This window comes from Trachemys scripta, chromosome 1 (assembly GCF_013100865.1).
Source record: "Trachemys scripta elegans isolate TJP31775 chromosome 1, CAS_Tse_1.0, whole genome shotgun sequence".
Lineage (NCBI taxonomy): Eukaryota > Metazoa > Chordata > Testudines > Emydidae > Trachemys > Trachemys scripta.
The window spans coordinates 54,819,350-54,844,526 of NC_048298.1; the positions used below are offsets into that span (position 1 = coordinate 54,819,350).

Genomic DNA, 25,177 nt, shown 5'->3' on the forward strand with positions numbered 1-25,177 from the left:
CTAAGGTAATGATAAGAGTAAGCAAATCTTATTCTTCCAGGCATAGGTTGCTTGTGAGGTTCTAGAAGGAATCCACACCACCACATTCAGCACTGCACAGTTGGCTAAGTACATCAGTTCATTGTATTCCGTGATGATACATGTGGCATGATAATGAGGCATTCAGGATGACAAACCCTATTTTCCAATTAGTAGCTGGCACTTTAAGTGTTATGAAGGATTAAATATGGGCTTCGCTCACCTGCCCCCCCAAAACAGATAATGCATATAACCAAAACATCCTCATAGTCTAAATTCTAAATGCCAAGTATATAAGTAATATCTCATTAAAGTCCTTGTACTCATCTCTCACTACAATGTCACTTCGATTCAATGGCTTTGCCCTTTTCCCTGTCCTGCCTAGAGCGCTATCCAGGGAAGAAATTACTTACAGTGAAGAAATGACTGACAGTTTAGCAAGACAGAGAAGAATATAATAATGGCCTTAGTTTTAATGGATAATTTCATAGCACCTAATGCAAGTGCAATGGGAGGAATGACGACCAATTCATTTTCTGCACCTATCCCTTGTTTATGGCATTTTTATCCTGGGACCTTGAAGACTGAGGGACCTTTGAGTGTTTCATTCCTTTTCTTTTCATTCCTCCCCACCCACCCCATTTACCAAGATGTTTTTCCTCTCTGTTTCAGAGTAGCAGCCGTGTTAGTCTGTATCCGCAAAAAGAACAGGAGTAATTGTGGCACCTTAGAGACTAACAAATTTATTAGAGCATAAGCTTTCGTGGACTACAGCCCACTTCTTCGGATGCATATGAAATGACAGCCAGTGTGGAACCGGCTGTCCAACACTATCTGTGATTTGGGGGGGCGTGTCATAACTATAAAGGGAAGGGTAACAGCCCTCCTGTGTACAATGTTATAAAATCCCTCCTGGCCAGAGACTCCAAAATCCTTTTACCTGTAAAGGGTTAAGAAGCTCAGGTAACCTGGCTGACATCTGACCCAAAGGACCAATAAGGGGACAAGATACTTTCAAATCTTGGTGGGGGGAAGGCTTTTGTTTGTGCTCTTTGTTTTGGGGGTTGTTCGCTCTTGGTACTGAGAGGGACCAGACATCAATCCAGGCTCTCCAAATGTTTCTGAACAAGTCTCTCATATTTCAAACTTGTAAGTAAACAGCCAGGCAAGGCGTGTTAGTTTTTATCTTTGTTTTCTCAACTTGTAAATGTACCTTTTGCTAGAGTGTTTATCTCTGTTTGCTGTAACTTTGAACCTAAGGCTAGAGGGGATTCCTCTGGGCTCTAAGTTTGATTACCCTGTAAAGTTATTTTCCATCCTGATTTTACAGAGATGATTTTTACCTTTTTCTTTAATTAAAAGCCTTCTTTTTAAGAACCTGATTGATTTTTCCTTGTTTTTAAGATCCAAGGGGGTTGGATCTGTATTCACCAGGGAATTGGTGAAGAGTCTCTCAAGGCTACCCAGGGAAGGGAATTAGCATTTTGGGAGTGGTGGCAGCGGACCAGATCTAAGCTGATAGTTAAGCTTAGAAGTTTTCATGCAGGCCTTAACATTTGTACCCTAAAGTTCAAAGTGAGTGGGCTGTAGTCCACGAAAGCTTATGCTCTAATAAATTTGTTAGTCTCTAAGGTGTTCTTTTTTCCTCTCTGTGTATTTTTACTATTGCAGTCCCACTGGCTCAAATGTTTCCTTCCTAAAGCCATCTATCCTGTCTTGCCTTCCAAAATCATAGGGCGAAGGGAAGAGAACGTTTACATTTATCATATCAATTTTTTTTAAAGTAGAAAAAAATGTACAACAAATATAAACTCTTCTACTCTCTGCGATGGCCTTCCCATGCCAAAATTTCCCCATTGTTAGACAGAGATTAGGATAAGCAAAAAGCCAAATTACCACACCAACAGTCATAAGAAAAAAGAATAATCAGATTGGACACCACATAGCAGATGAAACCATGTTCTGGATCATTACATTGATGGACTGTAAAATCCTTAACAAACATCATATCCACCACAATCTCTCCACCACCGAGAGGACAGCTATACAGTTCCTGAAATCTAATGAGCAGACAGTGATCAAATCAGCAGACAAAGGGGGCACTATTGTAGTTCTCAACTGAGGTGACTACTTAAATGAGGCCAACTGACAACTCTCCAACATCATCTACTATAAAGAACGCAAAGAAGACTCAACACCATAATTTACCCAGGAATGTAAGGATATCATGAAATCCTTCCGCAAATAATTCCAAGAGAAACTCTACAAACTCATCCCCCATGAACTCACTCCAGGGATCTTCTACATACTTCCCAAGACACACAAACAAGGGAACCCAGGCAGGCCCATCTTATCTGACCATGGCACTCTTGCTGAAGGAATATCGGGACTCATAGAAATGATCCTCAAACCACTCACCATACAAAGGGCCAGTTTCCTCCAGGACACAACAGATTTCCTCCAGAAACTTGAACATTAACAACATTTCTTGTACAGAACACCATCCTTGCCGCCATGGATGTCACCTCCCTATACACCAACATCCCTCACAACGACAGCATAATTGCCTGCCTCAAATAGTTACAAGACACTGGACAACCCTCAGATATCCATCCCAAACACAGCGCCAAACTCACCCATTTCATCCTCACCCATAACAAATTTTACATTCAACAACAAACATTTTGTGCAAACCATGGGAACAGCCATGGGTACTAGGATGGCTCCCCAATATACCAACTTCATGGGCCACCTCAAAGAAGAATTTTTGGACACATGTGCCACAAAACCAATGATATACCCGAGATACATTGATGATATTTTCATCTTCTGGACAGACAACTTAAACATAATAGATTTCCACCACAACTTCAACCTCCACCATCACCACCATTAAAATCTCTCTGAAACACTCCCACACTAGCATCAACTTCCTGGATACTATGATCAGCATCAGCAATTGAACCCTACAGACAACTATATACACAAGAAACCCACGGATCACCACACGTACCTTCATAGAACCAGTAACCACCCCAAAACACACCAAGAAATCTGTTATCTACAGCCAGGCAATCAGATACCACAGAATATGCTCCGAAGAGAAAATCTGGGATATATACCTTACCACACACAAAACTGCCTTGCTAAACAAGGACAATCCACCAGAGAAGTTGATTGCATCATAGATTGGACCACCAGTAAGAAGCTGCTTCAATACAGAAATAAAACCCTCTCCAGCTGCACACCCCTAGTTGTCATCTACCACCCCACACTGGAACCCATATGGGGTACCATCAAACAATTACAACCCATATTTGATGGGGACCCCATCCTGAAAGAAATCTTTCCCAAATCCCCTCTTCTGGCCTTCAAACAACCCCCCAACCTCTCCAAGCTCATCATCAGAAGCAAGCTCTCCACAGACCAGGACACACCAACTCAAAGCTGCACCAGACCCTGCCAGAACAACAGATGCAAACCCTGCAGACATATCTCCACTCCTACAATGATCAGCACCCCCCACAACACACCTTTCAAGATACATGGGTTCTACACATGACTACACCTGACCTCATCTAGTGCACTAAATGCCCCAACAACAACTATGTGGGTGAGACCAATCACTACACTCTCCCATGAACTCACACAGGAAAATGATAAAAGATAAAATCACATATCACCCGTGAGTGAAAACTTTTCACAAAGCAATCACTCTATATCTGTCCTATCAATTCTCATCCTCAAAGGAAATCTGCGCAACACTTTCAAAAGATGAGCTTAGGAGCTTAAATTCATAACTTTGCTAGACACTAAAAATCATGGTATTAATAAAGATACTGGATTTATGGTTTATTGTAACACATAAATCACTAACTCCCCTTCTTTTCCTATGACTATAGGGGTGGTCTTTGAATGGTCCTTTAAAATACGTGCTGACTACTTATGCTAAACTATCTGTTCAATCTTGTACTTAGCGCTGACACTCTGAGTACCTTTCCATTCCTGAAGAAAAGCTCTGTATAGCTCAAAAGCTTGTCTGTCTCACCAACAGAAGTTGGTCCAATAAAAGATATTACCTCACCAACCTTGTCTCTCTAATATCCTTGGACCAACATGGGTACAACACTCTCACTGTAACCATCCTACATCATGTGTAAAATTTCTCAGAGTTCCAGACAACATGGAATAAATCTTTCAACTCTTATTCAGGCAAACCCTCCCATTAAAGTCAAGGTCGTTTTGCTTGATTTTAAGGAATGAATAAGGACTAAAGGCCTCATATGAACACTGCGGGACAGATGCTCAGATGATGTAAATCAACATATCGCCATTGGCTTAGACAGAACTATCCCAATTTACATCAACAGAGGGTCTGTCCCAGTCAATTAAACTGAAGTTGCTAGGAAGGTGTCTATAATGTGGTTGCATTCACCACCTAGAATAATTTACATCCTGTTGTCAAAATTTGTTTTTTCCATTGTCAAGAAGTATAAACTAACTGAAGGTTAGACTGCAAAGGAAAATAGGCAATAGTGACAGGTCATCAGTCAATTTAATAACATCCTTTACAACCAGCGGTTAAAGGATAAGGTCACTCCGAACTTGATAAACAGAATATAAAGCAAGAATCTTTCAACTGACTTAAAAACATTTCCACCCAATCATGGATGCAAACATGATTAAAAGATTTAAGCATAGACAATAATCTCAGAAACCAAGAAAAACAAGGGGCTCATTCATTAATGGGTAGAAGAAGGAACTCATCCAAACTGACAGTGTCCATAGTAGAAATTTTTTTGCCCATAGGATCTTCTTCAGCACCACAAAAATAAGAATCAGTATGAATGAAAAAAGCAAAGAAATTATCCTTTTAAGACACCTTTTGAAGAGATATACAAACCCAATCAAAAAGAAAACTAGGTTGGCCCCAGTCGGATTCTAAATTTCTAGGTGAAACCAATGCAAAAGCAACAGATAGCTTTTGAACACAACAGTTTGAAGGCTTCACACTTGCAGCACATAGACAGCAATTGAGATTTACTGATAAAATAATTATGGTACAATACAACATTCCTGTATTTTAGCAAAGAATACCAATATGCCAAAGGCTAGCAACATAGATTGTTTTGGAAAACAGAAATGGACTAGTCCTTGTTGGCATGGGGTAACTAACAAATGGCTTTAATATTCTAAGAATGAGCCTAAGTTATTGCTTATTCAGTGCCTACCCTAGAACCTATTAGAGTACTGAATAAAAACAAAGAAAAACACAGCACCCAAAGATGATGCGAATGTTGAATCTTGAGAGCTTTTCTCTTTCAATGGAAGCCAATGTCTCTGTGATAGCAGAAGAAAAGACACTACACAATGTGATTTAGAAATATAGGCAGTATCACACTGAAAAAACAAGGAACCTTTAGTTCTTGAATCATGTTACAGAGGGCTAAATGATACAGTGACTTAATTATTTTATTATGAATCATATTTATTATGGTAGTATCTAAAGACCAACCCTATTGTACTACACACCATACAAAACACTGCATCACAGACAGGCCCTGCCCCAAAAAACTTACAATCTAATTAGACAAGACAGACACAGGGTCGGGGAAGAGATATAACACACAAGCAGCATGAACAACACAATAGTCGCAAATGTCATGTGAGTTCCATGGTTTTGGGGGAGTAGGTTTACTTCGGACAGGATAAGTTAAGCGGAAAGAAAAATGTAGAGAATGGGAAAAGCAGAACAAGACAGGGGAGGGGAGGATCAGAGGGGCAGGTGTGGAATGGAGCTGAGGTGAAGAAAGTGTGAGGAAGGGGAAGACAGAGATGGTTGGAGCAAACAGCCAATCACAGTGCAGGACAGAGAAAGTCCAGTCAAAACTGCAGCAGTCCCTTTTTTGGCTGCTTCTGCCCCTACTGGCTGGAGTCTCTGTATTAATGCTCTGGGTTCACCTCTGGCAACCTGTGTCCAAATATGGATTAATCCACAGGTGAAATCACTTTTGTGGTCTCGGACAATTCCCTGGTGGACACTGAAACAGGTCTAAAAACACTACATATAATGGCACAATTCAGTACATGTGGCAGTATACAGTCTGGAGAGGCCAACAACTGTGAAAACAGAAGTTGTTTAAGGCAGGAACGAAATACATTGGCAGAGATATACACTGAAGCTTGGGGAATGCCTGGCTTCGCTATTCCACTGATTTTAGTGCTTCATCTCATGGTATTAAAAACGTTAAATGAAGAAAAGAATGATTAAACTAAAATCAAATGATTCTATCCATTAAGGCCTTCAATATGCAGAAACGAGATAAATGAATACATTTGTAGCGTTTGTCCATATAGCCATAAAGTGAGGAAAAGGCTTATTACACCTTCTCATTGTGGCCAATTAAATGAAAATCTATGATGGAGCATTGGGACCTAACCTATAATAGAATCCTGCCACTGATTAAAATTATCAAATTGCTGATTCATTCATCAGGAAGAAGCTGAAAGATGAATTAAAAAGTCAGGTGAAGAGGCAGACAGCAAGGCAGACAGCAAGAGCTCAGCAATCAAATTTAACAGTGCCTGTATTCTCTTGGACTCAGATTTAAGGGATCACTTGGCTCCGGGGAGGAAGATGGCAACCTTCATGTGTACAAGATGTGTACATCTAATGGAACAAACAGCAGACCTCGTTTACATAACAACTGGCTCCTACAGGGATCTATCTTTGCACTCTTTAATATTTATATCAATGACATGCCATTGGCCCAGTCATGGAAATTTGGATATGCAGATGATCTTGTGCTCACCATCCAAGCAAACACTTTCATCCAAGTGGGATGCATTCTCACAGATCTGACAAAACTGGTGGAGTACTACTGGTTATGGAAACTGACTAAAACCTCAAAAAATAGTTGTCTTCACATTCCACCTGAGCAACCACCATGCAAAGAAATACCTCAATGTCACTTACTGTGACATCAAACTCAAGCATGAGGATTTCCTGAAAGATTTTTGGGTGGTTCTGGCTCACAGCCTCACATACCACCAATATCTGACAAAGACCGCTGCCAAGATAAAGGCTAGGAACAAAATAATCCACAAACTAGTCAGGATCAGCTGCTCACCCATTGTTGGCAGTCACCTCGGCGCTCATATTCTCAACAGCTTAATATTGTGTACTGACAAGGGTAGGTAGTGTACATATGAAACTTTTTAACATGCAGTTGAATGCTGCTATGAGAACTCTAACAAGCATATCTTACCTCCATCCCCTCCAAAGAGAAGCAGCAATAATACAAGAATACAACTGTGTGATACTAAACCCAGACTTGCCCATCTATGACAATCTCCAACCCTCACCCCCCAAGATGCCACTTTAATTTAGAACTCCTTTTGGTTACTAACCAAGGCTCTCAACACCTTTGGACTATCACTAAAAGACAAGTGGTGGAGGCTGTGGGGAAACGACAGGGTCAAGAATCAAGACCTGATTATGGATCCCACAGACCAACCACCCAGGTTCACCATGCCACTTAACTTAACTGGATCACAGCGAATGGCATCAGAACCTAATATGGGTGTTGCAATTACCTACTACACAAGTGGAAAATGAAGAATAGGCCAATATGTGAATGTGGAGAAGACATCCAAATCATGGAACATCTAGTGAACCGCTGGCCCTCTAAGGTCCTTCTCTGGAGGAACAGCCTTGATTCATTCCGCGTCACCAGAAACCATAGTGTGAATTACAAGCTTGGATGTCAACCTTTAATGTTGTTTTTCAAGCTGCTACGTGAACGAAGATGACAACAACTTTGGTCACATCATTCAAAATATTTAGTCTTATTGTAAAATAAAATCAATTTTCAGCAGTGCATGTACAGTCCAGATTATTTCCTCAGTTAAAGGCAGCATTTGTAACTGAAATGTCTCAGATACCTATAACAGTACATGAATGTTCACAAAGACAGGTATTTAGCTGCCTGGAACTCAGCTATATGATTATAGCTCTGAAATTCTGATTTACTGACACTAAAATAGCTTTTTTCCTAAAGTACCACCTCTGAACTGCATCCAAGGTTGTCATTTTCTGAACTCTCCAGTCATTTCAGGTCAGTGGGAAAAAAGGACTAATCATGGGTGCAAGAAGGGAGATTAGAAAGTAACAGCTAACAGATATTTTTAGATACTTCCGCTTTTAAATCAGCTTAAACCAATTTGAAAGTAGAAAATATCAGACAAAACATAGTCACCATAGAAGGGGAAGGAAGGAAGAAATTTAAACACTGAGAACTTCAATTGCCAGCTAAAGGAAAAATGAAAACATGTCATTCCCTTTAGCTGACAAAACAACAGAAGATGACCATATGCCTAATACATTCCTCTGAAAGCTGTGATTAGAACCTGACATGGCGACAGCCACAAAGGACAGCCACATCAAGTATCCATGTCTCTGATTCTGCATTCAGATCCACACAGGCCTCTGCTTGTGTTTGTATGAAGCCCCCCTGATATCTATGGGATTGTACAGGCTTAAGGATTCATCCACATGAATCCAAATGCAGGATGGAGGTCCAAAAGTGTGGTCACAGTGGGAATGATCCTGTCTGGTGCTGAGTGCCCTTAGTTTCCATAGTGTTCAATACTAGATGAGGGCAGTCAGCATCTCAGGAAGTATGCAGAATCTTGCAGGACTGGACCCACTCTAGAAGTCCTAAGAAGTGGTGCCCTTCAAAATAGTACGGACAAAAGAGAAAAGAAAGAGTTGAAAACAACACTGGACTGGAGATGAGGGAATAAATCAAGGAAACCATCTAAAATATCTAAAGAAAAAATAAATCATAAAATCAAATGGTAATAAACAATTGGGGCAGATTCATAGCTGGTGTAAATCAGCATATCTCTAGTAATGTCACTGTGGCTACACTGGTTTACCCCAGCTGAGGATCTGGACCTATGTGTGTTAGTGTGGTTTATGTTTAGAAAAAGATATCTAAACATCTTTCCTAAATTATTAAAACAGAAAACATGACTTTCTCTATTCCTTCACATTCTCTTTTCATTTGCCATCTCAATGAAAGGCAAAAGTTTGTTAAAAAATTGAATTGTTGTATAAATTAAAAAAAAATGGACAAAGCCACTTATGTTGATTAACTGATTATTTCCCTTGGCCATCTCCAACTCCATTCTCCCTTGCCAGCCTGCAGATGTTCTACTCTGATCTCTGCAAAGAGGTGAGTGATGGTACAGAATTTTGTAAATAAATGAAGACCGTCTGGGACTGATTCTCCTCTGCCCTGGTTTGATGCCAGTTTAATTCTTTTGACTTCAATAACCATCTTTTTACAGCACCTAGCACAATAGAGTCCTGGTCCGTGACTTTGACCCCTAGGCACTGCAATAATATAACCCATAATTAATAATCGTAATCATAATCTGCAATATAAAGCTAGTGGAGTGGAGAATCATGTCTTACATGGTTACTTCTTCTTCCAACTATGAACGTTTTTATAGATTCATAGATTCTAGGACTGGAAGGGACCTCAAGAGGTCATCGAGTCCAGTCCCCTGCCCACATGGCAGGACCGAATACTGTCTAGACCATCCCTGATAGACATTTATCTAACTTACTCTTAAATATCTCCAGAGATGGAGATTCCACAACCTCCCTAGGCAATTTATTCCAGTGTTTAACCACCCTGACACATTCCCATTCTGTATGTGTGAAACTGATTTTTTCTTCCTAAGTGGAGCACTTTGCATTTGTCTTTGTTAAACTTCATCCTGTTTAACTCAAACCATTTCTCCAATTTGTCCAGATCATTTTGAATTATGACCCTGTCCTCCAAAGCAGTTGCAATCCCTCCCAGTTTGGTATCATCCACAAACTTAATAAGCATACTTTCTATGCCAATATCTAAGTCATTAATGAAGATATTGAACAGAGCTGATCCCAAAACAGACCCCTGCGGAACCCCACTCGTTATGCCTTTCCAGCAGGATTGGGAACCATTAATAACAACTCTCTGAGTACGGTTATCCAGCCAGTTATGCACCCACCTTATAGTAGCCCCATCTAAATTGTATTTGCCTAGTTTATCGATAAGAATATCATGCGAGACCGTATCAAATGCCTTACTAAAGTCTAGGTATACCACATCCACAGCTTCTCCCTTATCCACAAGACTCGTTATCCTATCAAAGAAAGCTATCAGATTGGTTTGACATGATTTGTTCTTTACAAATCCATGCTGGCTGTTCCCTATCACCTTACCACCTTCCAAGTGTTTGCAGATGATTTCCTTAATTACTTGCTCCATTATCTTCCCTGGCACAGAAGTTAAACTATCTGGTCTGTCGTTTCCTGGGTTGTTTTTATTTCCCTTTTTATAGATGGGCATTATATTTGCCCTTTTCCAGTCTTCTGGAATCTCTCCCGTCTCCCATGATTTTCCAAAGATAATAGCTAGAGGCTCAGATACCTCCTCTATTAGCTCCTATTATGACAGAGAGCGTTTGCTAAAAATTGTTTAAGAACTTATGGCCTGTTAAAGACAAGTCTCTGTACAAGGAGGAGGGGGCTGCAAAGAGAAATTAAAATCTGATAGTGAAGAAGCAGTAATCTACATTTATCAAGAATAAATGTTTCCTTTTAACTAATACATTCAATTATCTTTATTGTCATCCATAAAAAAAATAAAAACCATAAAAGATACTTAATGAGATTTAAAGGTGCTAGCCTTAATCTCAATTTCATCAATACTAAATTAAGTCATTCCTCACTTTAGCATAATTAAACAAGGCAAATATCACTAAGATGCATTGACAATATTTTTACTTCCTAATATTGTGAACAATATATATATTAAGCTTTAGCAAACATCCAATTTTATGTTCACAAATTCTACTCATTTATATTTGTGTTGAGCCCAATCCTATGCTCATTGCAATCAAAGGAAAGACTCCCATTGACTTTAGTGGCCATTGAATTAGGTCCCGTCATTTAAGAATCCATCGTTATAGCTTCCTGACAGCAAGATCTATTAGGCTGTAGAATATTCTCCCAAGGGAAGTGGTGAAATATTTAAAACTAGACTGGACAAAGCAATTGAAGATATAATGTATGGAACAATCATAGAATCATAGGACTGGAAGGGACCTCGAGAGTCATTTAGTCCAGTCCCCTGCACTCATGGCAGGACTAAGTATTATCTAGACTATCCCTGACTGGTGTTTGTCTAACCTGCTCTTAAAAATATCCAATGACGGAAATTCCACAACCTCCTTGGGCAATTTATTCCAGTGCTTAACCACCCTGACAGTTAGAAGTTTTTCCTAATGTCCAACTTTTGCAAGTGTTACACTGTTGACTCATATTTAGCTTGTGATCCACTATGACCCCCAGATCCCTTTCTGCAATACTCCTTCCTAGACAGTCACTTCCCATTTTGTATGTATGCAACTGATTGTTCCTTTCTAAGTGGTGTAATTTGCATTTGTCCTTATTGAATTTCATACTACTTACTTAAGACCATTTCTCCAGTTTGTCCAGCTCATTTTGAATATTAATCCTATCCTCCAAAGCACTTGCAACCCCTCTCAGCTTGATATCATCCACAAACTTTGTAATGTACTCTCTATGCTATTATCTAAATCATTGATGAAGATATTGAACAGAACTGGACAAGAACTGATCCCTTTGGGTTTCCACTTGATATGCCCTTCCAGCTTGACTGTGAACCATTGATAACTACTCTCTGGAAACCATTTTCCAACCAGTTATGCACCCACCTTATAGTAGCTCCGTCTAGGTTGTATTTCCCTAGTTTGTTTATAAGAAGGTCAAGTGATACAGTATCAAAAGCCTGACTAAAGTCAAGATATACCACATCTACCGCTTCCCCCTATCCACAAGGCTTGTTACTCTGTCAAAGAAAGCTTTCAGGTTTGTTTGACACAATTTGTTCTTGACAAATCCGTGCTCACTGTTATTTATAACGTTATTATCCTTCATTGGCCTAGATGAACTAACACATCCTTTTCATTATAGTTATTATTTAATTATCCAAATGTGTGCTAGGCAACTCCTGAAACAAACATAAGACATGATTGCTATCCAGAGAAATTTTGCAAACAATGATGGACATGATATATGAGGAGGTAATAAAATGGAAGGGTTGGGAGAAAGAACAGGAGGCATATTATTGAAGCAAAAGAGCCTAGCATACAGTCTTGGGTTACCTCAGAGGGAAAATTAAGGCAGGGCACCACAGAGCCACCCCAGACCATGAGGAAGCACTCAGGAGACAGCTGGTCCTGCTACAATGGGGGAGACGGGTAGTTAATAAAAAAAATGTAAACCTCAAATTAGTTCCAAGTTTTGGGACTGTTTGAAAAGAAGGGGAAGGAGAATTGCCCTTATGATATTGAAATCTGATCCCTTGTATTTAGTAATATACCAGTTTTCCAATAACAGTAATCCTATTATGAAAGAGTTTCCTTTATAATCAGCCTCTTTACAATCATATATATAGGACTGTTTCATTTAATAGCACAACTATCAAGTAGGGAAGTATTACAGTAATATATCAGAAAAAAATTAATGGTCTACACACACTGGAGGGAGAGAACATCTGTTGCTGGGTGATGATTAATTTATTCAGGAAAAAATTGCAGGTTTTTAAAATTCCTTCTTACCCTTTCATAGAACCAGAGGTTGGCTAGCTTCAGTAGCTACAGCTGCTACAGAAAATATAGAGAATATCCCTTCTGTATCTCAAACAGTGATTATACTATCAGAAAGAATTAAACCTCAAATGCTTCATGTCTTTCAAACCTAAAAGGTGTTCTTTACAAACTACTGTGCCAGTTTTTATAGGTGTATGTCCATAACCAAGAGGAAATTTTTACTATCTTTAGAAACTTATGAGTCAGCTAGTTAAATGTTACAGTTATAGGGCCAGATCCGGAGCTGGTATAAATTGGTATAGCTCTATTGACTACAATGGAGCAATGCTTATTTACACCAACTGGGTATCTGGCACATAATGTTATGACCAACAACAGCGAAATGGCTTTTTATGCCCTTAGCAGCAGGAGACATTTAAAGAGTGACAGTTGTTCCACATTCTGTTGGCAGATTTAGATTTGTGAATATCTATTAATTTGCATACTGCATGTTGCCTTACACTATAGCTGCTTGAAAGTGATCTTCTGCACAACAAATCTTACCGTCGTTTTCTTGAGCTTATTTTTCTGATTTAATTAAGGCATGTATTTAAATTTAGTAGTATATGAATAATACAGAAAATATAGGTGGCAGTACTTACCTATGATCTAAATGATGAATAGAAAGAATAACACCTGAATTTAAATGGGCTTGTTTTAGAGTCACCAAAACTGTGAATTCATATTTATTTCTTAACTTCTGAAAAAAGACTTCAGCTGTCTCTGGGGATGCTTTTACATTTCTTGAAGTATCTAAAAAAGAAACAGAAAATCATTGAGAATAGACTCTGGTTTTAAATAGCACTCTAAATCCACAGAGCTTACAAAATAATGAGTTACATATTAGTAGTACAGTGACAAATGGGCAAGAACAGCCATCATATTATGGTCAATAATAGCTTACACACAGCTCTGGACAGCAGAGCCTGTTTTAATGAAAGAGGATATATTTTCTAGGACACAAGTGCTATCCCCTGGTCTTTTTAAGACAGTACCCTAGGCTCTTTTACTTCTCCATAGATGGACAGATGGTTCCTTTAATATCTCATCCAAAGTACGGCGCCTCTAACAATGCAGCTCTCCTGCACTTTACCACAAAAAAGTGTTGACACTGGATATGAGCCTAAGCTGTCTTGTGAGACCTGAACCCTGATCTTATGGCTTCTACAAAAATGAGCTTGCATGGTATCAAAGGACAATTAATTTTGTTTTAAAAAAGCAGCTCATTGCAGAAGGTTTACTCAATTTAAAAGGTTTACTATCAATGGATTAAAACAGAACTTTCTAAACCTTTCAATATAAAATTTGTAAAGATCACCAAAATTAGTGTTCTCAAAAAGAACAGGAGTACTTGTGGCACCTTAGAGACTAACAAATTTATTAGAGCATAAGCTTTCGTGGGCTACAACCCACTTCTCCGGATGCATATAGAGTGAAACATATATCCATATCCACTCTATATGCATCCGAAGAAGTCGGTTGTAGCCCACGAAAGCTTATGCTCTAATAAATTTGTTAGTCTCTAAGGTGCCACAAGTACTCCTGTTCTTTTTGAAGATACAGACTAACACGGCTGCTACCCTAAAATTAGTGTTGGGCATTTTGCTGATGTGCACACACTTGTGAGTGTATGCTTGCCAGAGACTAACTGTAAAAATGAAATTGTTAAGAATCCAAACACAAACAACAACTGTACAGTGTGGAGTAGATCATCATTCTAATTTGCACATAACGTTAGCAGAGTACAAAGAGCCCAACTTTGAGTCCCACAGAGCCAAGATGTCACACGATCAAAATGAGAAAACAATTCCCAGGTTTTTCATGTATAATGCATTATACTAGGGAAATATTTAAGATATGTGTTTTATATAAAGAATAAATTCACCAGCATGTGCAATCAACCATGTCAAATCTAAATCAATTCATAAGCTTCCTGTCTTTGTGTTTTGACCAACCAGCACTAATGCAATGACATCAGCAGTAGACGACCAACTGGAATGTAAATGCTGACTTTTCAGTTGGCAATACTGGAAGCTTACAACAAGCTTACCTCATTATTCTGGAAACATGTTTTTAAGCTTTAAGAGGTACCTATAAAAGTTGTACTCTGCATCCCTAAGCAAACATGTTTATTAGTTTGAAAATAAATATTTTGTAAATGTGGATAGAGGAGATGCAGAAATTTATAACCCACAGAAATCTGAGACAAACTTATCCAGGTTTTTACACCAGGGCTAAAATTTGATCCGTTTTTCTTTAACATGGTGGCTCCAAGAGACAGAAAGTTTCCTTTAAAATGCCTTTTTTGTGATTTCTTGTCTTTTCTATTGTGGCTTATATAACACCCTGTATGTAGCAGACATCCATGGTATTTTAATGAAACTATTAATAAATTATGAAGCAGCTCAAATGAAATTACATCAAAATGTTCATTTTTAGCCATGGGACACTAGCAAAATGGAGTGACATAGGTTTGCATGCTACAAGATGGTTTAACTGCATTAACAGTTTCTAGCAATATAAACAATTTATTTCCAACAGATAGATTGGGGAAAAGGAAAGACACACATGGGAAATTTTCTCCATCCACTATCACGAATTCTTAATGCACACAAGATTCCTACTGAATGCACTGGGAGTGGAGGGTACACAAGAAATGCAGGATAAGACTGAAGAACTAAAAACAAAACCCCAGCCTAAGGTTAAACCAACAGAATCATCTATCAAGATGCAGAAAAATACAAACAGTGAGAGTTTTCAGAAGGGGAAAGCATCCACCACCCTATCTGCAGTTAATGGCAGTTGTGAGTTCTCAGAAGCTCTGACAGTCAGGCCAGTGGTTTTTATGCTTAGGGGTCCATTATTTTAGCATTAACATTGCAAATATATTCCAATCAGGACCGGGGCCTATTTAGTGCCACATGCCATACAGACACATTTTATTCTGTGTTTCTCTAATGCCGAGCACAATGGGATCCTGGTCCACGACTGGAGTTCCTAAGCAATACAAATAATAAACAAGAATCTCTGACCTGAAAAGCTTACAAGAAGTCTCAAAGTAGTGGAGTAAGCTGCAACTCAGTGTGGGTGGCAGAAGCAAGCAAGACCTGAGTGAGTTCAGACCAGAGAAAAATTGTTCTATTAACCTGGAGTGGATGGAAATTGTCTTTGGTATCTAAATTTAATTTATTAAACCAACTGTAGTAATGTTGCTTGTCTCTTGCCTCTAGCACTTCTATAGACTTCCTGCAAGGTTTATGGGCCTGGTTTTGCTCACTGGAAATTTTGCTATTAACTTCAATGGAAGTATGATCAGTCACTCTAAATCTGAATTGATATTTTTGTTTATAATAATAAGGTATAGAACAACATGCAATCCTAGTATGATGCTTGTGCAGTCCAATATTAACTATGGTTGACTGACAGTGTTCCAGGCCTTCCCGTATTGCTCTGTTTTAGACAGGGGTTGCACTGTGGTCTATTGTTGCATCGGGATGTTTGAATGCACAATAACTAGTAAAATCTATTGGTGTAAATTGGCATTATACACATAAATACTTCATGCAGGGAAGGGAGAATAGTTTATACAGTTGACATTTCAAAAAAACAAAACTTTTATTAAAAGAAAGAAAAATATTGGTGAAATCAATATAATGTGCACATTAGGAGAGAATATATTATGGATGGGGAAACCTATTTTGAGACCAAAACTCCAAGTGTTATATGTGCACATTTATACACACAACTGATTGCCTCCACACATGTAGCTGCACACACCCATTGCTCCAGATGATCAGGCCTTTTGTAAATAAACAAACCATGGGCATTGAGTGTAACTGCCTGCTCCCATGCTTTGATCACATGCCCTTCCACCCTGGATGTGCAACCTATGTTGGGAGGGTAAGGCACAGAGCACACATAAACAGCTCTATGCCAACCAGTGGGGGAATCCTCAGTTGCCTATTTAAGGCAGAGGTACCACTCCTGTGTGTGCTGCCCAAGTAGGGCAAAGGGACTCTAGTGTGAGTCAGTTTCTGGCCTCCTTATATTTGCAAAACATGATTCAGGCACATTACTGAAAAAGAGTTATGCCCAGTCTCTATAGGCTTTCATCACAGCTTTATACTTGAATCTCAAATATAGACAAAGGAATTCTCTGCTGGACCTTTGTGCTATTGCACACTTTTTGACCTTATTAGGACACTCTGAATACCAACATGTTACAGTGACAAAAATCAAATTTAACTCCCAGAATATGAAACTGCCAATCTCCTGGTCACCAAACACCATTACTCCAGGCAGGTCTGTTTGTGCTGATTACACTGGAGAAAGTGCCTGTTCTTTTGAAAGTAATATATAAGTAATGAAGTCTCACAAAACACAGTGTAGGCTTAGTAATGCAGAGGTCAAGAAGGACTGCCATTCCATGGACAATATGGCAAAATGGGCCAGTGGAGTTTTCATAGTGCTCCTAAGAGAGTCAGGATATTGGACCCAATTGGACCAGTGCTCTAATAGAATAAGGCAAATCTTTTATTTAGATTACCCTTAAAATGTGAAAGTCAGTACTTGATAGATTACTTTGTCAGGTATCAAAATTAACTGTGTACCAACATTTATTCAACATGACAAGTACATTTTTATGAATTAATGAAAACCCCTTATTATTTGCCCCTTTTCAGACGTTCACAATCCCCAAATGTCTTAGAGCAGTGGTTTTCAACCCATAGTCCACAGACCCCTGGATGTCCACGGACTATGTCTAAGATCTCCAAAAGGGTCCGTATCTTCATTCAAAAATGTTTAGGGATCTGCAAATGAAAAAGTTTGAAAACCACTGTCCATTGAAAACCATAGAAGAATGAACTCTCTGGTGTAATCCAGATTCATAATTTGTGATGTCATGTAATTTACATAGGAGATTTATGCTGCACACATTTTTAGTGTAGTTCACAAAAATCTACTTAAAGCAGAGGTATAAATCATTGAAGTCTAGGGCCCCAAAGTATGTAAATTGTAAGAGCTATCAGTTTGTATGAGAAAATTATTTCAGATAGAGATACCTGAATAGAGGGCTTAACTTTATTATAATACTACAAATGCATTTGAGAGAGATTTGAACCCCTCATAACAATTCATAAATCCATATGTGTTATTAACACTCAGTTTTCAATTTCTACAAGAATAAACTCTATAGTGACAATGAAAAAAAAAGGATTCAATTTCATAGTCTGCTACATGTCTCAGATTGTTCCATTTAGTGGCTACAGCATGAAAATGTCCTGTAGTAAAGGTAACAATGCCCATGGAGAAAGATCTATTACTAGAGTTGAGAAAGCCCAGTTGTCAAAAGTACCGAAAAATGATGCAGTTAGCAGAGATTTTTTTTAATAAGCAATATTAATCCTGGTCAATAAACAAGGCTGGCTCTAGGATTTTTGACGCCCCAAGCAAAAAAAAATTTGGCGGCCCTCCCTTTTTTTTGTGCTCACCTGCCCCCGGACCTGCCCCAACTCCACCCCTTCCCCAAATCCCCCGTCCCGCCTCCGCCCCCCGGTGGGGTGGATTTCGCCACCCCCCCATTGCTTCCTTCAGGCCCCCCGCAACCTCCCACCCTAGCTCATCTCCGCTCCGCCTGCTCCCCCGGGCGCGCTGCCACTCCGCTTCTCCCCACTCCCTCTCAGGCGAGGGAGGGGGGGAGAAGCGGAGCAGCGGCGCATTCAGGGGAGCAGGCGGAGCGGAGGTGAGCTAGGGTGGGGGGCACAGGAAGTAACAGGGGGTAGAGGAACCTCTCCCACTCCAGCTCACATCCACTCCACCACCGCTGCCTCCCCCGAGTGCCTGCCACTCGCTTCTCCTCCCTCCCTCCTTCCCAGCCTTGCTGCGCGAAACAGCTGTTTCCTGAGCGGCAAGTCTGGGAGGGAGGGGGGAGAAGCGGAGTGGCAGTGCGCTCAGGGGAGCAGGTGGAGGCGGAGCGGAGGCAAGCTGGAGCGGCGGGGACACTTTTTCACCATGCCCCGGAGTCGGCACCTATGATTAAATGGGCCGCCCCAAGCACCTGCTTGTTTTGCTGGTGCCTGGAGCCGGCCCTGTCAATAAGGATGCCAATTCATTAACTGTATAGGTAATTTAATGCCTTTTTTCCCCAAACCACATGCAATATAAAGGTGGGACCAAGTACCATATTACTGTTATGGCCCAATCCTGCAAGGTGCTGAGCAGCCTTAACTCCCACTGAAGACAAATGTTAATGAAAATGGAGGACTCTATTCTTCACAGGGGGTTCTCAGGGTCTCTAAGGATCAGGCCCATGAGATGTAGAGATGCTATTTTCTGCTCTATAACTGAAGTATTGAAGCCCAGCTGACCAACCCTCAGTAATGCCAAGAAACTGCATACAAAATGTTTAAGGACTAATAACCTACTGCAGATGCTTCCTTGACTAAAATAAAAATAGATAATTATTAAAATAAATAGGTAGCTGCACCTAACAGATGGTATGTCTTCAGTTGTTTGGGGTTGTTGTTTTTTTCTATTTGGAGCTAAACTTACAATATGCACCTAACTGCTGAAAGAGAATTCTTGCAAAAAGTGTTTTAAGGAACACTTGCTAATGAATCAAGCTCTGTGTTTTCAGTGTAATGTGCACACAATCAGCTTTTAATAGCGATAAATCAATTCTGCACCTAAGTGAAAATTTGCTGAACTATCTGAATTAAATTCTAGTGACTTGTAAGAGAAGGAGGAGGGCTGCAAGGTATAACAGTACGGAGAATGTAATAATGCTAGTTTGATTTTGTATCATCTTCCAGTGCTTGGTGGAATCAGTAACATAAGCATATATTCACATTGTGTCATTTCCTCTTCTCATTACAGTCTTTGACTAAGAACGCTTTGACCGAGGATTTTTAATCCTTCTGTCTGCAAAGGACACAGGTATCCAGCACTACATTTACTTTACATCGTTCTTTAACCTAACTAGCTGATTTGCAGGGTCAGGTTCTTTTGATAAATGAGGTAGAATGGCAAGCCAATCAACATGCAGAATCTTTACAAGGTTGAAATAACAGCACACACTCTCAAGTGTAATACTGAGCATTCAAATTCATGAATCTCACTTCTGTATCAATGATGGTAATGAAACCTGAAAATGGAATAAAATGAACCAACTTGTATTACAATAAAAGACTGCAATATGATGATGCTCATTTGATTCTGCACTGGGAATGTTTTATTTTTTAAAAACTTGAATTTTTATTTGAATTGATGCATGAAATACTAATTCGTAATACAGCATGAGCTACCAGTCTTTTACAATTTTTCCGTCCCCCGCCATCCTCTCTCATCCTCCACTAATACGTTCCCAAATTTCTGGCATGTAACAAAGTGTCATATAGAAAGGCAAAAACTAGAGATTGAAAAATTACACAAACACACTTGAGCCTAATTTAATTTTTCAAAACCAAAGCCAGGGGAAGTTCAGCTCAAAAACCTATTTCATCTACAAGTAAGGGATTTGGAGAACTGGTTCCAGTTTTATCCCATCTGTAATATACGTATGTACTAATATACATTATAGCATACTAATATACTAATCCTGTAACCATTTTTGAAAGAGAAAGTAGTTAAGGATATAGAGGTGAAAGGTAATTGGGTTAAAATACAACATGGTTTTACAAAAGGTAGATCATGTCAGACCAACCTGATCTCCTTCTTTGAGAAGATAACTGATTTCTTTAGACAAAGGAAATACAGTAGATCTATTCTACCTGGATTTCAGTAAGGTATTCAGTAGGGTTCCACATAGGAAATTATTAGGTAAATTGGAGAAGATGGGGATTAATATGAGAATTGAAAGGTGAATAAGGAACTGATTAAGGGGAGACTACAACGGGTCATACTGAAAGGTGAATTGTCAAGCTGGAGGGAGGCTACTAGTGGGGTTCCTCAGGGATCAATGTTGGGACCAATCTTATTTCACATTTTTATTACTGACCTTGGCACAAAAAGTGGGAGTGTGATAAAATTTGCGGATGACATAAAGTTGGGAGATATTGCCAATATGGATGAGGACAAGAATATGATACAAGAAGATCTGGAGGACCTTGAAAACTGGAGTAATAGAAATGGGATGAGATTTAATAGTGCAAAGTTTAAGGTCATGCACTTAGGGATTAACAATAAGAATTGTTGCTATAACCTGGGGACGTATCAGTTGGAAGTGACAGAGGAAGAGAAAGACCTGGTTGTATTGGTTGACCCTTGGGGCGGAGTGCCCCAAGGGTCGGTCCTGGGGCTGGTTTTGTTTAATATCTTTATTAATGATCTGGAGGATGGTGTGGACTGCACTGTCAGCAAGTTTGCAGATGACACTAAACTGGGAGGCGTGGTAGATACACTGGAGGGTACGGATCGGATACAGAGGGACCTAGACAAATTAGAGGATTCGGCCAAAAAAAACCTGATGAGGTTCAACAAGGACAAGTGCAGAGTCCTGCACTTAGGATGGAAGAATCCTATGCACTGCTACAGACTAGGGACCGAATGGCTAGGTAGCAGTTCTGCAGAAAAGGACCTAGGGGTCATAGTGGACGAGAAGCTGGTTATGAGTCAACAGTGTGCTCTTGTTGCCAAGAAGGCTAACGGCATTTTGGGCTGTATAAGTAGGGGCATTGCCAGCAGATCGAGGAACGTGATCGTTCCCCTTTATTCGACATTGGTGAGGCCTCATCTGGAGTACTGTGTCCAGTTTTGGGCCCCACACTATAAGAAGGATGTAGAAAAATTGGAAAGAGTCTAGCGGAGAGCAACAAAAATGATTAGGGGTCTGGAGCACGTGACTTATGAGAGGCTGAGGGAACTGGGATTGTTTAGTCTCCAGAAGAGAAGAATGAGGGGGGATTTGATAGCTGCTTTCAACTACCTGAAGGGGGGTTCCAAAGAGGATGGAGCTTGGCTGTTCTGAGTGGTGGCAGATGACACAACAAGGAGCAATGGTCTCAAGTTGCAGTGGGGGAGGTCTAGGTTGGATATTAGGAAACACTATTTCACTAGGAGGGTAGTGAAGCACTGGAATGCGTTACCGAGGGAGGTGGTGGAATCTCCTTCCTTGGAGGTTTTTAAGGCCCGGCTTGACATAGCCCTGGCTGGGATGATTTAGTTGGGAATTGGTCCTGCTTTGAGCAGGGGCTGGACTAGATGACCTCCTGAGGTCCCTTCCAACCCTGATATTCTATGATTCTATGAGCACAGGATCACTGTGAACCACAAATGTGATGCGACTGTGAAAAAAGGCTAATGCAGTCCCATCAGGCACGGTATTTCCAGTAGAGACAGGGAAGTGTTAGTACCGTCATACAAGGCTCTGGTGAAACCTTATCTGGAATACTGTGTGCAATGCTAGTCTCCCATGTTTAAGAAAGATTATTCAAACTGGAACAGGTGCCAGGAAGGGTTATTAGGATGACCTGGGGAATGGAAAACCTACCTAAGAAGAGGAGACTCAGATAACTTGGCTTGTTAAACCTAACAAATGAAGGCCAAGGGGAGATAGGTTTGCTCTCTATAAATACATCACAGGGATAAATAACAGGGAGAGAGAGGAATTATTTAAGTTAAGTGCCCATGTGGACACAAGAACAAATGGATATAAAGTGGCCATCAACAAGTTTAGGCTTGAAATTAGGTGAATGTTTCTAACCATCAGAGGAGTGAAGTTCTGGAAGGGAAACAGTGGGGGGCAAAAAACCTAACTGGCTTCAAGGCTGATCTGGATAAGTTTACGGCGGGGATGGTATGATGAGACTGCCTACAATGGCATGTAGTTGACCTGCAACTGCTAGCAGCAAATATCTCCAATGGCTGCTGATGGGACACTAGATGGGCAGGGCTCTGAGTTACTACACAGAATTCTTTCCCAGATATTTTGCGGGTGGGTCTTGCTGACATCCTCAGCGTCTAACTGATCGCCTATTTGAGGTGGGGAAGGAATTTTCCCCTAGGTCAGATTGGCAGAGAACCTGAGGGGTTTCCACCTTCCTCTGCATATTGGGGCATGGTTCTCTTGCAGGTTTAAACTAGTGTAAATGGTGGATTCTCTGTAACTTGAAATCTTTAAATCATGATTTCAGGATGTCAGTAACTCAGCCAGAGGTTAGGGGTCTATTTCAGGACTGATTGGGGGAGGTTCTGTAGTCTGCAATGTGCAGGAGGTCAGACTAGATGATCATGACGGTCCCATCTGACCTTAAAGTCTATGAGCCTAATACATATAGGATGACTTTTTGACTCCATTAAAGTCAACGGCAAAACTCCTATTTACTTCAATGGGACTAGGATTTCATTCTGTTTCAAAAGCGTCCACTGATTTTGATTGCCTCCATTTTTAACCAGAGACACATAAGTGAAAATGTAGGCATCAATAACAGAAAAAAATTAAAAAGAAAGCAAAACTAAATGAACAAAGTGAATTGAAACCAAATCATTGCATCCCATAAAAGCAAGGGGGAAATTTCAGTTTGTTATGCAGAACTGGTGAAGTTCCAATCATCCTTGCTTTGCAGCTTTCTCTAGTCTGTTGCCTGGGGACTGACCATTTTAGCTTGATTTATTAGTTTTCCTTTCTATTAATTTTATACATAGTTTAAGAGACAAATTGTCAACTGTGATACAACAAAAGAATAAAAAACACTAGACAATATAGTACAATATGATAATTGACTGGGAACACCCACCCAACCTCGGGACAACAGCAGTTACAGTTCCTCAGGATGGGGTTTGCAAACCGGAGACTGTCCCGGGCAAATCAGAGCTGTTGGTACATTAGGCATTCAATGTTAATCAATAATAGTGTTTCATATCTATGCTGGAGCACGCTGCAAAACAGGTGATGAAATATGAGGGTGAGAATGACTATGCAGTGTTCAGTCTCTGAACATGCCCACTGTAAACTAGGTTTTTCCAGAAACCTGAGGAAAGTCATGCTAAGCTGAGGGTTTGTGTGGCGCCTTTTCTCAAACCCGATTCTTGAGTGTGTACTTAAAATAACCATCCTTAGCATTTTTTGTGAGCCTGCAAAACAATTTTGCAGCTCCTACCCTTTGAAATATACTGAGTCCTCTCAACCATGATCATGCCTCTGGACTAGCCTTACGATTTTGGATAGGGTCACTTAAATGACTCTTTGGAGCATATCTGTATTAAACTAACTCTTTTTTATACATGTCAAAAGGTGCATTTGTTTCTCTACCCCAGTCACCTGCTGCAGAAGTGAAGGCCAACAGATTTTGAGCAATTGCCAGCATTTAAACAGCCATTGCCAGGGATAATTCCCCAAGTAACTTGCAGGTCAGGGGAATGCTGTGTGCCTTCTAGTGAACTTTAGCATATACACTGCACTTCACAAATGCCTCTATCTGGTCACTACATATTATTATCATCCCCATTTTAGAGATGGGGAAACACAGGCTGAAAGGTTAATTGTCTTGGCTCAGGCCACAAAAAGAGTACATTTAAGTGTCAGGATTAGTATTAAAGAGTCCTCTGTTCCCCCATTTCAGGTGTAATACAGTACCAGACCACAGACCACATTGTGATTACTTAGATACCCCCATCCTTTGGCCAAACGTCACTTTGGCCTGGTCTACACTATGAGTTTAATTTGAATTTAGCAGCGTTAAATCGAATTAACCCTGAACCCGTCCACACAACGAAGCCATTTTTTTTCGAAATAAAGGGCTCTTAAAATCGATTTCTGTACTCCTCCCCGACGAGCGGAGTAGCGCCGAAATCGATATTGTCATTTCGAATTAGGGTTAGTGTGGCCGCAATTCGATGGTCTTGGCCTCCGGGAGCTATCCCACAGTGCACCATTGTGACCGCTCTGGACAGCAATCTGAACTCGGATGCACTGGCCAGGTAGACAGGAAAAGCCCTGCTAACATTTGAATTTCATTTCCTGTTTGCCCAGCACAGGTGACCACAGAGAGCTCATCAGCACAGGTAACCATGCAAGCTGATAATCGAAAAAGAGCACCAGCATGGACCGTACGGGAGGTACTGGATCTGATCGCTATATGGGGAGAGGATTCAGTGCTAGCAGAACTTTGTTCGAAAAAACAAAATGCCAAAACTTTTGAAAAAATCTCCAAGGGCATGATGGAGAGAGGCCACAATAAGGACTCAGAGCAGTGCCGCGTGAAAGTTAAGGAGCTCAGACAAGCCTATGAGAAAAAAAGGAGGCAAACAGTCGCTCTGTGTCAGAGCCGCAGACATGCCGCTTCTACGCTGAGCTGCATGCAATTCTAGGGGGGGCCGCCACCACTACCCCACCTCTGACCGTGGATTCCGAGGTGGGGGTAATCTCATCAGCTACACCTGAGGATTCTGCGGATAGGGAAGAGGAGGAGGAGGACGAGCTTGCAGAGAG

At 40.4% G+C, this 25,177-nt stretch overlaps 1 protein-coding gene across 1 annotated transcript in view; it reads right to left on the bottom strand.

Annotated features, from left to right (window-relative positions):
• NELL2 (neural EGFL like 2) overlaps positions 1-25,177 on the bottom strand; it is a 233,886-nt gene that overhangs the window by 185,967 nt on the left and 22,742 nt on the right. The window contains exon 3 of the mRNA XM_034769935.1: positions 13,353-13,503. Coding sequence (XP_034625826.1) covers positions 13,353-13,503 — 151 coding nt within the window. The remainder of the gene's footprint in view (positions 1-13,352; positions 13,504-25,177) is intronic.